General features: G+C 44.4%; 1 protein-coding gene across 1 annotated transcript; it reads right to left on the reverse strand.

Annotated features, from left to right (window-relative positions):
• Window positions 1-288: 288 nt before the first annotated feature.
• On the reverse strand, window positions 289-4,645 carry LOC137073560 (zinc finger protein 444-like). The gene is made up of 2 exons (XM_067442184.1): window positions 3,733-4,645; window positions 289-424 (listed from the first exon to the last, which is right to left on the reverse strand). The coding sequence occupies exons 1-2, from the start codon at window positions 4,612-4,614 to the stop codon at window positions 422-424; spliced, it is 885 nt and encodes a 294-aa protein (XP_067298285.1). The 5' UTR covers window positions 4,615-4,645; the 3' UTR covers window positions 289-421.
• Window positions 4,646-15,351: the final 10,706 nt, after the last annotated feature.

The following is a 15,351-nucleotide window of genomic DNA, read 5'->3' on the forward strand; positions in this document are numbered from 1 at the left end:
ATTGTTTGTTAGTTGGTTGGTTTATCTGACAATAGTGAAAGGAAACACATAAGCAACATGATTGCCCCCTTCTGATAACATGTATTATCATGTATTTTTGCATTGCAAAATGTGCATTGATATATAGCAAAAATATGGGTTTAGGTTAAGTCTTATTGTAACAAAGTTCGATATAGTAAGGAAGGAAGAGGACACAGGGGTCGGCTGGACTGTTGATGCGTATCTTTATTTTCTCTTTCTCAATGTCAATAACACACTTCTTCGTGTGTTCTCAGTCAAACTCATAAGCAACAATAACTTCCGATTCGCGGCACTTCCGGCTTCCGGGTAAACTCAGTCTCTGTGTGCTCGCACCAACAGTCCGACTCTCTCTCTTTCTGGTCTCCGGTTCCGCTGGTGTTTTATCCCGTCTCCGCGCTCATTACTGGAACAAGAGACAGGTGTTATTAATCTGCGTCCAACCCACTCACTTACCGCTCGTCCCGCGGCCCTCTCTCCCGCTGCAGACCTCGCTGAACCACGCCCCCCTTGCCACATACCCCCACCGCCCGACTCAGGCCGGGGAGCCGTCCGGCCTGCAGCCCCCCCCCCCATTTCTGGAGAGGAAATCGGCCACAGCCATCTGAGCACCCGGCCTGTGGACCACCTTGAACTTAAACGGCTGAAGAGCCAGATACCAACGGGTGATCCGCGCGTTGGTATCCTTCATGCGGTGGAGCCATTGGAGAGGAGCGTGGTCCGAACAGAGAGTGAACTCCCGCCCCAGGAGGTAATAGCGGAGAGTGAGAACGGCCCATCTGATGGCCAAACACTCCTTTTCTATGGTGCTGTACTTAGCTTCCCTCTTGGAGAGCTTACGGCTAATGTACAGCACCGGCCGCTCTCCCCCCTCCACCTCCTGGGCCAGGACTGCGCCCAGCCCCCTGTCCGACGCGTCAGTCTGCAACAAGAAAGGGAGAGAAAAGTCAGGGGAGTGTAAGAGCGGCCCGCCACATAGAGCAGCCTTTACTTGGGTAAAAGCCTGTTGACACGGCTCCGTCCACTGGACCGTATCTGGTAGCCCCTTTCTAGTAAGATCAGTCAAAGGGCTGGTGAGGTCCGAATAATTTGGTATAAACCGTCTATAATATCCCGCCAGCCCCAAGAACTGTCTTACCTCCTTTTTGGTCTTGGGCCTCGGACAGGTTGCAATTGCGGCAGTCTTATCAATTTGGGGACGCACCTGCCCATGACCCAAGTGGAAGCCCAGATACCTTACTTCCACCCGCCCAATCGCACACTTCTTCGGATTGGCCGTGAGCCCCGCTCTCCTCAGCGACCTCAGGACCGCCCTCACATGCTGCATATGCCGCTGCCAATCGTGACTATAAATCACTATGTCATCCAGGTACGCAGCAGCATATGCAGCATGGGGACGCAAAATCCTATCCATGAGTCGCTGGAAGGTTGCGGGCGCCCCGAACAAGCCGAAAGGAAGCGTGACAAATTGGTGTAATCAAAACGGCGTGGTGAAAGCTGTTTTTCTTTGGACAATGGAGACAAGGGGATCTGCCAATAGCCCTTTGTTAAGTCCAGTGTCGAATAAAATCGAGCCGTGCCTAACCGATCAAGCAACTCGTCAACCCGCGGCATTGGATACGCGTCGAATTTCGACACAGCGTTCACCTTGCGGTAGTCCACACAGAACCTGACCGAGCCGTCTGTTTTGGGGACCAAAACTATCGGGCTCGCCCAGTCACTGTTGGACTCCTCGATTACTCCCATGTCGAGCATTGCGCCTAATTCGTCCTGAACTACTTTTTTCTTGTGTTCAGGCAAGCGATACGGCCGGCTGCGAACGACCACGCCCGGCTCGGTCTCGATATGGTGCTGAATCAAGTCGGTACGTCCCGGTAGGGGCGAGAACACGTCAGCGAATTCCGCCTGCAATTTCGATAAATCAGCGAGTTGTAACGGTGAGAGGTGATCTCCCCCAGGGGCCAACGCGACTGATTGCGCTTTAATGCTCGCCTCTGGCCCGAGATCATCCTCTCCCCCGATCACCGTTGCCAACAACACCGATTCCACCTCATTCCATTTTTTTAGCAGATTGAGGTGGTATATTTGACGTGCCCCGTTCCTATCGGATCGTATCACTTCATAATCGAGCTCTCCTATCTGCCGTGCGACCTCAAACGGCCCCTGCCACTTTGACATTAATTTTGAGCTCGACGTTGGGAGTAGAACGAGCACTTTCTCTCCCGGTGTGAATTTGCGTAGTTTAGTACCCCTGTTATATGACCGGCTCTGGCGGTCCTGGGCTTGCAACAAATTCTCCCTAGATAGCCGCCCCAATGTGTGGAGTTTTGTTCGCAAGTCCATGACGTACTGAATTTCGTTTTTGGCCAACGAAGGCCCCTCCTCCCAAGTTTCTCGTAGGACGTCCAGCACCCCCCGTGGCTGTCGACCGTAGAGAAGCTCGAAGGGGGAAAACCCCGTGGAGGCTTGCGGGACCTCGCGCACAGCAAATAAGAGGGGTTCTAACCACCGATCCCAATTTTTGGCGTCTTCCTGTACGAATTTACGGATCATGGATTTAAGAGTGCGATTAAATCGTTCGACCAAGCCGTCTGTTTGTGGGTGATAGACGCTGGTTCGAATGGATTTAATGCCCAATAATCCGTACAATTCGCTTAACGTGCGTGACATAAACGCCGTGCCTTGATCAGTGAGGATTTCTTTCGGAATCCCCACCCGGGAGATCAAACGAAACAGTGCGTCCGCAACACTCTTCGCCGAGATGTTGCGGAGAGCCACTGCTTCCGGATATCGTGTTGCGTAGTCCACGATAACTAGCGCAAAACGATGTCCGCGTGCGGATCGCTCTAATGGCCCGATGAGGTCCATCGCAATTCTCTCGAAGGGGACCTGCATTAATGGTAGGGGGCGCAATGGCGCTTTTGGGGCGGCCAGTGGGTTCACCAACTGACATTCAGGACAAGACGCGCACCACCTGCGCACATTGTCATGAATGCCTGGCCAAAAAAATCGGGTCATTAAACGATTCAGGGTGGCCGCCTGTCCCAGGTGGCCCGCCATCGGGTTAGAGTGAGCCGCCCGGAAAAGCATTTCCCGGCGGCTCTTTGGTACTAACAACTGGGTTGTATCCACTTTTGTCTGAGCGTCTTGGGTCACTCGATACAACCTATCCTTAATTATGGCAAAATAAGGATACGTGACGGGCAATGCGGGTTGGAGGGACTGACCGTCGATAGTGCGGACCTGTTGGAAAGCATGTTTTAGAGTCTCATCTTGGGACTGCTCCAGAGGGAAGTCATCGCGGTCCGAGAGAATCAGTCTCTCAACCCCGCTCGGTTCCCCTGAAGCTGTTCCCAAGGGTCCCGTATCAGTCTCGCCAACCTGCACTCGCACCGCCCCGTTCCTAGCCTTGTTTCCCCAAGCGGCATCCGCGCATAACGACCCCAATAACGCCGAAAAGGCGGGCCAATTCGTCCCCAGAATTAGCGGATGCCGGAGGTGGGGACTAACCGCCACCTCAACATTATGCTTTTTCCCCCGAAACTGTATCGTGACTGGGACAACCGGATATTCCACCACATCCCCGTGCACACACCGCACCTTAACCATGCGGCTTGTATCCAATGCCCCAGGCTGCATCAGGCTTTGATGGATCGAGGTTTGGTTACATCCTGAATCCACCAAGGCCTGATATGTACCCCCCTTGATACTTACAGGAATTTGGTACTCTCCTGCTTGATCGGGGGTGGTCCGCTGGACGTCCGGGATCCGGATCATTGTCCCGATGTCCATCCTCGGACATCGGTCCACAAAATGATCCGGATCACCGCACCGCCAGCAGGCCAGCCCAGGCTTACCCGCCACCCCTGCGGCGGGGAGTGGGTTGGAGGATGAGCGCGGAAAGGGGGCGGAACCAGAGCCATTGTCACCACCAGCCCCCAGTGGCCCCGCCCCCCTGGGCGGGACCCGCGAACTCCCAGACGGTCCAAGGCCCATCCCACCCTGGCCTCTGGGGGGGACGCGAGGAGGGCCTGGAGGGCGGGACCTGGGGAGAGGGACAGGTCGAGAGAGAGAGAGAGAGGGGGGAGAGAGAGAGGGAGAAGTTAGTGGGGGTTCGCCGACCCCCGGGCACGCCACCAGGTGGTCCTCCGCCAGGTGGATGGCCGTCTCCAGCGACGTGGGCCGGTGGCACTGGACCCACTCGGCGGTCTTCCGGGGAAGCCGCGTGATGAACTGCTCCAGCACCACCAGATCGACAACATGGTCCACGTCGCTGCCGCCGGCCAGCAGCCATCTGCGGCACTCGTCCCGGAGCTGTTGGGCCAATGCGAAGGGTCGACCGGACTCACCCCACTCCAGGGAGCGGAAACGCTGGCGGTGTTGTTCTGGGGTCCGGCCGACCCGCTGGAGTATGGCCCGCTTCAGGTCGTCGTAGTCCAGGAGGTTCGCGACCGGTAGATGTTGCGCGGCCGCCTGGGCTTCGCCGGATAGAAGGGGGATGAGGCGCACCGGCCACTGTGCCCGGGGCCACCCGCAGGCCTCCGCGGCTTTTTGGAACAGATCCACGAAGGCCTCGGGGTCGTCTTCCGGCCCCATCTTCTGGAGGGGCACGTGCACCGGTGCGCTGGCCCGCCCAGCGGCCTCGGTGCGAACCTCCCGGTCCATCCAGCTCCGGAACCGCTCGCGGTCCTCTTGCTGGCCTTGGACGATGGCCTCGAAGCGGCGCTCCTGTTCGGTCCGAAGGTCCAGCAATGCCTTATGGTGTTCCTGGTGGAGGACCGCGAGGGAGTTGATGATCTCCGCAAATGGCGAGGCGGAGGGCGTTGTCATGGCGGCGGCTCTGTCCTGCTTCCTTCCCGGGTTTTCGGCACCAGTGTAACAAAGTTCGATATAGTAAGGAAGGAAGAGGACACAGGGGTCGGCTGGACTGTTGATGCGTATCTTTATTTTCTCTTTCTCAATGTCAATAACACACTTCTTCGTGTGTTCTCAGTCAAACTCATAAGCAACAATAACTTCCGGTTCGCGGCACTTCCGGCTTCCGGGTAAACTCAGTCTCTGTGTGCTCGCACCAACAGTCCGACTCTCTCTCTTTCTGGTCTCCGGTTCCGCTGGTGTTTTATCCCGTCTCCGCGCTCATTACTGGAACAAGAGACAGGTGTTATTAATCTGCGTCCAACCCACTCACTTACCGCTCGTCCCGCGGCCCTCTCTCCCGCTGCAGACCTCGCTGAACCACGCCCCCCTTGCCACACTTATGTTAAAGTGCCCTTATGCTTTTTTGAATATTATCTTTCATGCAGTCTGTAATATAGTAAGATTTAACTGGGAACTGCGTAAATGAGTCGTCAGTATTTCCAGTCTCACTTACGAGACCTGCATACATAACCTGGTAAAACATCTGCATAATTCCTGTCTCTGGTTTTCATTGGATGCCCGGCCTGCAAACAATGTCTACTTTGACCTGCCCTCGAACACTGTAGCTGGTTCATGTTGTGTACACCTTGAGAAGACACAGTTTGCTGTGCTGCAAAAGTAAATTCTCTATGTATACACTTACAAAATTAGGATGTGAAGAGTCATTGGTTAAAATTACCACTACGGTATAAACAGCAGCCAAACATTTGATGCTTGCTATTCAAATCTCTGTAAGGTCTAAATGGGAAATGGGCTTTACAAAACGCTTCCATTAAAGATTGGACAGTACCTACTTTATTTGGACCGACTTGCTCCTCTGAATCACAACCTGTAAGTACACCCTTAAAAATAAATGTGCCAGGAAGAACCAAAAAATGGGGTTTCAGAGAGCCATAGAGGAACCATTTTTGGTTTCCCAAAGAACCATTTTGTGAAAGGTTCTTTAAAGAACCATTTTTCTAACCATTGTATAGTCTAAATAACTTTTTGTACTTTTTGCAGTACAAATAACGTTTGTGCAATGGAAAGGTTCTTTGGATATAAAAGGTTACCATTAACCTTAACCATACACCCTGCCAAAGAACCATTTAAGAACCTTTATGTGAATCCTTATTTATGAACCTTTACTTTAAGAGTGTATGCTAAATTATTGATGTATATATTTTGTTCCGGTGTTCAAAGATTTGCAAGGAGTGAGATTTGTTTTATAAACTTTGTTACATCAGTCATTCACCTTAGTGCTAATTTATTGATACAGGTATTGATAAAGTTCCTATGAGCATCACAATAGATTATAAATATACACATTTGTTTGTTGATGGGCATGCGCTTGTTAATGCTGATGGTGTGGAATTACAGTTGCAACATCTCATGAACATCAAACTGTGTACACTCTCAGAAGAAAAGGTACAAAAGCTGTCACTGAGGTGGTACCTTCAAAAAGGTACAACTTTGAACCTAAAAAGTACATATGAGTCTCTCAAAGGTAAATATTGGTGCCGCAAGTGTAGATATTAGTACCTAAATGGTACATATTAGAACCTTTTTGAAGGGTTCAATACCAGTGACCGCTTTTGTGGCTTTTTTTCTGAGAGTGTATTGTATCTGTGAGAAACGTCCTTAACGTGCTAAAGTTGTCATTTGTGATGGAGGTTTGGGTTGAATAACTAGTTCAGGGATGGAAATTAGCACCCGCCACCAGCCAAATGCGGGTGATTTTGCGTTGTGGCGGGTAAACTCGCTTCACCTACCGGCCACCGTGGCGGGTAAATAAAAATAGGATACTGTTTCCTCTCTTTATAAACTGTGTTCAGTGAATGCGAGTGCGGCCGCACTATGTATGTCCGAATATGACCAGTCGTTTTCGCCGTCATTACCCGGATGTAGTGCCAGAAGACGCGAATAATAACTATAATAACTCGCGCGCTGAGAGAAGATCCGTCACTGTCATCCGGAAGCGCGCACCCGTCTCACAGCGCGCAAATATTGAGTTCTCTTTCAAGTCTTGTGCTTAAACGGACAAACTCACACAAAAAGTATGCCAACATGTTCATCTTGATGAGAATTCTAGCAGACATAGTCTGAATATGCCTTAAGTGAACTTTATACAGTCGTGAAAGATGACGCATATCCCTCTATTAGGTCTTAAAGGGGCAGTAGCCTTTACTGCTGTCTGTTTAATGTCAAACAAACGATAAGGACATCACTCACTGCTCTTGATTGAATAGCTTTTGTAAGTTTAATAAGGAATAATCTTTCATTTAAACAGTTAAATATGCAGTTATTTTACATTTGATTACTTTATTACATTTCTGTAGGCTAGTAGACCTGTACATTATTATTTAATGTACACATGAGTGAGATCAAGTTAAACATTTTACTTTGAATTTTATTTTATACTGTTTGATGTTGCAATGTGCTAAATAAATATTTGCATAATTTGTAATTGATTTATTATTTGAAACTTTAATATTAATTAATGCAATTGCAATGCCTTGATTTTTAGTAAAGTTACTCAGTCATAGCATTAGCCATAAATGCAATGGATAATTGGCATAATTTCTTTTAGTGCTTCGGTTTCAGCCAATAATTTTTATTTCGATGCATCCCTACTGACAATGTTCTGCTCGGTATGTCGTCAACACGCTTCAGAAGATGCCAAAACTAGTAGTTTCATTGTTGGTACTAAAAACCTAAAACTGGAAGCCATAAAAGAATCATCCAAATGCCACATCCAGGTAAAAAAAAAAAAAAAAAAAAAGAGAGAGAGAACATAGAGCCCTACTCATTTAATGAAATGTATATCAGTTCATGGTTTGTGTGTGTATAAGAGTGAAAAAATGTCAGTATTTCATTGAGATTTGAGATTAAATAAACAGCTTAAGTATTGTAGAGCTTGTAGTATTAATTTTCACGTGCAGTTGTCGGTTAAAAACAAGAAAGTGGCTGGTAAAAACGTTGAGTGGCTGGTAGATTTTGAAATCCACCAGCCACAGTGGCCGGTGGACAAAAAAGTTAATTTCCATCCCTGAACTAGTTCTTCCAAAGTTTCATCATCAGACTTACGCTCGGATTGATATGGTAAAACTGACGGCATTGTTACTCTCTTATCTTATCTTACAGTCGCTGAGGATTTATGAAGCATCAGGAGCTAAAATTCAGTTGGTAATGGGCGTTTAGTTTCCGACATAATTCACAACAGACAGGTTCATCTGGCCAATCAGAGCAGAGTAGGCCCACAGAAAGGAGGGGTTTAGAGAATCTACAGACAAGTTGTTTGAGAATCCTTGAACAATGTGGTGATGTGCACCTGATGTGTTTTTTTTACCTTTGATTCCTGTAAAACTGTTGTAGGAGACTTCCAAAATAACATTAGGAACATTTAAAATAGTATAATAGGAGCACTTTTATTTTCATTAAGACTGCATTTACTTGATCAAAAATACAGCAAAACAGCAATATTGTGAAATATGATTGCAATTTAAAATAACTTTGTTCTATATTAATATATTTCGTCATTTGTTATTTATTCCTGTGATAGCAAAGCTGAATTTTCAGCATCATTACTCAGTCAGTCTTCAGTTTCACATGATCCTTCAGAAATCGTTCTTATATGCTGATTGAATATGCTGATGAAACATTTCTAATTATTACCAATATTGAAAACTGCTGCTAATTTTTGTGGAAACAATGAGGGATTTTAATGGAGTTTAATGAATAGAAATTTTAAACTTAGCTAGTCCTTGGTAAAAGTAAAATCTTTACGTTTCTGTTTCAGGAGGCAAAACCAGACGTCTTAATCTTTACATAAAGAGCACTCTGTCCTCCGTTAGCCATGCGGTACCGACAGGTACTTGGCAGTGACACGTTATCTAATACCAGTCTCAGTGAGTCCAGCAAAGCGTGAAGTGTGACCAGCAACCTCTCCCAGCATCCCGTTCGCTCACAGTATCAACACTTAGGTCCTTTCCTCAGGGCACTGCACTCGGCTAGGTAACACATACCTATGGCATTTAGAAGAGGAAGTGGGTATTAGGGGTGGAAGCTTGCTCAACTGAAATCAAAGGCTTGTATTAAAGCCATGTATATTGGCCATGATCTTGACTGGCTCCTCTAAACACTGAATAAACACATCTGTGTTTATGTATGCTGAGTGTCTGACTCAAACTACATTGACGGTTTTAGGGTTTTAATGACGGAGACTAATTACTTAATGAGTTTATTAGAGCTCATTTTCTGTGCTCTGGGAAGTAAGTCTAGCTTTCATCTGAGAACAAGACAGCCTCTTATCTAATACACTTACACAGTCTGAAGCAAAGAGATGGTCTGTTAAAAAAACTTAGAGAGTTCTCTAGTTTAGGCCCAGATTATGACCGTTTCTACTAGAGCCAGTTTTCTCAGGACGTTTAATGGCATTCATGGTCTTTCCTGTCTTTTCTCACTAGTTTAAACATTTAGTGCATTCCAGCTGATTTGCATAATTAGTACTAAATGGGGAATTGACCTATCGGTAAGCCCCTTCCCTCGAATGCAGATGAGCCAATGGCCGTTTGGTATCAGTTGCACAAGGAGCAGAACTCAGACATCTTTAGGTTTCAGCGCCATAGAAAAACATTGGAATATCCAAAGCTCTTGATGGTGTATATGCTACAAAAATGGTAAAACTATTTGCACCAGGGTACTTGTAACACTGATTCCAGGTATCCTGAGAGGATGGGCAGTGGATTTTATTGTATTCCTTTACCTAAAACCAAAGAAGACAGAACAAAATATCTGCTTTAGAGTAAGCTGTGTGGCATATGCAGTAACCTGGTTCCTATAGGATTAAACCCCAATCCCAATAAAGACGAAAATGTTACTTTTCTCATTGTCATGCTCTCAGTAAGTTATATTTAAAGTTAGTGAGTCAATGCTAACTTACAAACCTAAATAGCTAACTGTTCTCACGTCATGTACAGTAATAGGTCAAAAACACATAAAAATAAATAAATGTTTGCATTATGATCTGTAAAATTAATCTTATTACCCACCATATTTATGTTAAAATCTTTTATATCCCTCTATGGCATATTTAAAGGCGTCATATAATGGTCCATGCACTTTTACAAGTTGATTGTATGGAAATGTGTGTTGGCAGTGCCTGTACACAACCATCCTATAATGATAAAAATCCATTCAGTGTTTTTTTTTTTTCTTATATGTTCTTATATCTCCTTATATGTTTTCTCCTCTCACATCAAGCCGTTCGACGGTGTGATGTCACACGGTCGGACGCCCCTCCCATGATTGTTGATTGACAGCAGCGTTTCAACTCAGACCCACTCTGAGCGAGCTTCTCATAGTCCAACATTGTTGTTACGCTGGAGCAGAATGCGATTGTGGTGTTCTGTTCTGGGGTGTAATCCGCTTGTTAAGTTGTGACATAATGAACGCCGCTTCTGGGTCCAAGCCTCAACTCGTTTCACTTGAGAATGCCATCGACGCCCGTTTATGTGCGCTATTTATTCATATTAAATATCAAACGTTTAAAAAAGTTTAACATTTGAAATACTTACAGTCTCTGTGCTCACAGCGTCACATACATTGATATTTTAACGATTTAAAAAAGATGAATCACTCTCTGGCCATCTGGAATATTGGTGTGGAGAAAAAGGTTATGATTATAGCTTTTTTTGTAGTATTACACCACATTGTGTGTGTATATTAGCACCTTTTGTAGTTTTTCTTGTGGTATAAGAAGCGTTTGGACCCGGAAGCGCTGCCACGTGACATCAGCCTTAACAACCGGATAGCGAACACAGTAATCATTCTGCTGACAAGCCTACATTTACCAAAAAAAAGTTGCTGTAACATAAATCTGTTGATTAACTAATATATACATCAGTAAACACATAGCATTCATATCTCACTACACTAACGTTACCCTGCCAATACAAATATAGATCAAAGTGACATTATGTTAACCAACTGTTCAGAAACATACTGATCGAGCCTTAATTGTCGGGCTGTCATCTTGTTCCGAGTCTGACTTCGGTTCAAATTGATATGGTTGCACAGATGTGTCCTCAGAGACTCCCATTGCCATTCTTTCTCCAAAAGATTCTCTCAAATGTTGTCAAGGCAACACTCCACGTGTGTTGTGTCAAATCCAAAGATCAAACCGCCCCACAGACCAAAGGGGTTGGGTGAGCAAAGCTCATTATCATTTAAAGTCGCATGCACTGATATGGCTTGCTGATGTAACCGAGGTAACTGATGTAACTCTGACCTCAAGAGACGCTCTAGCGACTGACGCTAGAGGTTGCAGCCTTTAGCCTCCTTGTTAGAGCGTCCGACTCTCATGCTGGCGGACCCAGGTTCGAGTCCCGGTCCAAACAGTAGGGGTTACACTGGAATCAGAGCTGTTTTGACCAGGTGAAATTAGTGTTTTCTTACAGGAGGATTTTTATTTAAGGGGGGGTGAAATCCTGTTTCATGCATACTGAGCTTTTTACACTGTTAAAGACTTGGATTCCCATCCTAAACATAGACAAAGTTTTAAAAACTAATGTTGGACGTTTGATGGAGTATTTCTGTGTCAAAAATACTCCTTCCGGTTTTTCACAAGTTTCGGAGAGTTTTTTTCGAGTATGGCTCGGGTTGAGGTCGATAGAGTGGAAGGTCCTTGTGTGGGCCGTACGGGCTCTTCTCCCGGTAGGGTGCGCGCGAATATGTGACTAGAGCGAGAGAGGAAATGCACGCCCATAAACACTCGCTCAGCTGCAGATCCACTCATCCGTGAACACTTATGTCGCGCGCCGTGCTCCACTTTATTCCTATGGGTGACATCAAGCGACTTCAGCACAGCATTCCAGGAAGGCAGCGCTGCCTTTGAACCGATTTAAACGCAGAAATGACGAGAATTGTCACAACATCGTGGATCTCCACGGTCACTGCTGTCACAGGACTTCACCAAATCATACCAAAGAAGTGTGTTTTTGACGGAGCGGTCCCAGCGATAAAGGTTCGGTCCTGCTTTGGAAGCAGGCGGTAAGTAAAACTGCTTCAAATGTCTGTGCTGTTGGCTATCGCGTGAGTAAACATCAGTAAACGACACTATCGCGTGCTTCGTCATTCAAATGCGCTAACGGTTACTCCATTGTTGTTCTATGTATAACGTTACACTAGTCTGACGTGCAAAACCGTTTTGCTTGCTACTGCTAAGGTTTAGTTGCATACAATATTCCATAAATCAAATCATGTCCTCATAAACTGCGAGTAAACAAGCCCAAAATTGACAGGCCACTAAATACAGTGCATTCCACAGAGACAGATGTCCTGATGTTGCTGTTTCTCCTGTTCAATTTATAGCCTCCGAATCTGATTCTGGATCATATCTGTATTAGCTGAATCTGATCGATAGCCATGGGTTTCTCCACGCTTGAGGACGTCACCGCTTTGTTCGCACTCATGATTCTTTAGCTCCGCCCACACGATACGCCACCAGGTGCTCGTTTTTTTCCGGAAAGACTCGGTACAGCCTATATTTCTTTTATAAATATAAAAAAACTAAAAACTTTTCGGAGATATGAAGGATGCAATACTACTCTATAGGTACTCAAGATTGACATGACATTGACTGAAACTGAGTGTTTCACCCCTCCTTTAAAGGAACTGTATGTAAGAAATGTATTTCAATTTATCATAAAATGGCCCTGATATGTCACTAGACATTAAGAAATCATGTTAATTTCAAATACTTATATCACTGACAACAGTAGTCCGGCCAGAATATTGTCATTTAAACATTGTTGTTGGTCAACTGATGTTGATGTTGACATGTGTTTTGGCCTGAAGCTCCGCCCTCGGATATCTACCAATAATGAAGTCAGTAGTGTTTCAGCGTCCGGGTTGCCAGATCTGCTCCAGTTACCACAGCTGTAGCTGCAAACATTCCTGCTGGATCCTGCAGCATATCTGGCAACCTCTAGTCAGGGGGAGGGGGAGAGGGAAAGGGGATACACCACTCTAGAGTTATTTGAAAGTGATTGCAGTACAAGTTTTTGGTACTGCAATCGTTTCATTTTGACACCAAAGAATCATATGGAATTATATGACCCGTTTAAGTCCCACTTAAAGCTCCTCGATGAGAAGTAGTCCTTCTGTGTCCAAAATGTATCAATTGTGATTAAACTGTGATTACATTTTTGAAATAACATTATTATAGAGAAAATATAATTTTTATTAGTTAAATACTAGCCTATATATTCTGTCGCTTTCAAATGCTTCAGACATTCTTTCCAAATTAATCAGAGTATCTAAAACACATCCCTGCATGTCATCATGGAAAGCTTACCTGTCAGCAACTGTAGAAGTGAGTGTGCTTTTAACAAATTATTCTTGAACAAGAATGCACAATCTCTTATTTATTGTGCCATTTTCATTTCAGAGCATTGACTCACTGCTAGTGTTCTGTTTTCTTTTCCTGGGTGAAGTTTAGCACAGGGGATTTTACGAGTGCCCATTTCTGATGTTTGATGTTAAGGGCAGCTTCAGTCAGTGGCTCCTGGTATGTGTTGGGTTCAGGCTTGAGACAGGATAAATGTTTGGCAGGGAACATGTTTCGGCCTCTTTCTTCTCCCCTAGGATAACATAAACAGTTTTGGCACAAGAAAGCAACGCTGACCCCAAGGCCAGCCTCTGACACAACCCATTCATTCAGTCTCTGTGTGTGTGTGGTATAATGTCAGGACCGTGCATGGGACAATGATGATGTACCATATGATCTGTAACATCCTGTATCCTACAAATCCTATAAACATTTACTCCCTCTCAGTTTCAAACCTGTATGTCAATCTTCTGTTGAACACAAAATGAGATATCTCAATTTTGTTTTTTTTGGTAACCATCTGACTTTTGTTGTAAGGACAAGCAGTTCTTCAGAATGTTTTATTGTATTTTCCACAACCTCTTTGATGTACATATTCTAGCTCTATAATTATAAAGTCCTCAAAATACCCCAAGGAGAATCATTACATTGTACATCATCAATGTTAGTTTTTAATATTCTGAAAAGACATTACTTTCCTTATTTTCATGCTGTATTTAGGATTTATTCTGCTTCACATTATCCTCTGAGAGCACTTTGGCACAAAACATACCCCTTGATTTATCCCCCCTCAATATATCTATATATAAATATGTGAATTAAACACAGCCAGGAACATCATCAGATTAAGATGATTCACCCACATAGGCTTCTCTTTTTACACTAACATGAAATGCTCAGTCACTCAGGCTACACCCAATGACAGCTGTAGAATAATATATTGCTGTTCATTAAAAAACTGTTGTTGTGTTTGATGAACTGTGCCTCTAAAGGAGTGATTAGTCAAAGGAATATTGTTTATCCAAATTGAAATGACATATTTCATTTCCTTTTAAGTTAAGGTTTTGTATGTCAACTAAAATCTTTGGCATGCAGATTTCACTGCAGTACATCACTCTAAAAAGAAATTCAGGGGACCTACCAAAACCTAAATAAATCCATGGTTGCAAGTTGGTTGCTCTCTCTCTCTCTCTCTCTCTCTCTCTCTCTCTCTCTCTCTCTCTCTCTCTCACTGTAAACTGGGAAGTGGATTTCAAGTTTAGCTTAGGACAGGATAGGGATAATAATTGTTGAAATTACATTTTGTTTAATATGTTTTAGTAAATGGAAAGACCTGTTTTATGTTATATGTTGAAGTTTTTGTGGTTAGCATGTTCTAAAGAGTTCTGCTCATGGTTAAATATACACATTAAAAGATTCACATTAGGCATTTATTTAATGCTATAGTTGTTCATTTGAACTGAAATGATAAGATTAATTGGTTCTGGGGCAACCACTTGTCTTTTTTTTTTTTTTGAACAATTCAATTTTATTGAATACGTGCTCCAATGATTAATTTCCTGTTACTCAGTGTTTTTTGTTGTACATCATTTCATTCAAAGTTTTCATAAAAGATTGGTGTAAACTGTTCCGTTATTTTGATGTTGTTGTTGTTGTTGTTGTTTAACAACATTTTAAAACATTTTAGTTAAAGGTGTACATATTTCCAGACACGGTGCTGTCATGAAGTGAATATCTAGCACAAATATTTACATAAAATGTTGAACAATTGCTGGCTAAATTGAAGAGACTGGCTTCATTTCGAGGATGGTTTGTTTGCTGTGATGGTAGCCATTAATTTGAAAGCAATATTGCGCTGACCCTTTGAACGCTGCTGTAGAACACAAATGTGTTCTCCTAATGCTGGAATGATAAAAACATGAGTTATAGGTCTGTTTATCCCACTCTTAAGGCCCTGAGTGCATTATCAAACATAGAATGCATTAGGGTCGGTATTGTTAAAAGTGTTTTTAAGATCTAATAAATCCTAGTTATTTATGGAGGCACGG

Source organism: Pseudorasbora parva, chromosome 1, assembly GCF_024679245.1.
Source record: "Pseudorasbora parva isolate DD20220531a chromosome 1, ASM2467924v1, whole genome shotgun sequence".
In the NCBI taxonomy this organism is placed as follows: Eukaryota; Metazoa; Chordata; class Actinopteri; order Cypriniformes; family Gobionidae; genus Pseudorasbora; species Pseudorasbora parva.

Excerpts from the sequence above, each read along its gene's own strand:
- LOC137073560 (XM_067442184.1), bottom strand. The coding sequence starts at position 4,614 with ATGGGGCCGGAAGACGACCCCGAGGCCTTCGTGGATCTGTTCCAAAAA.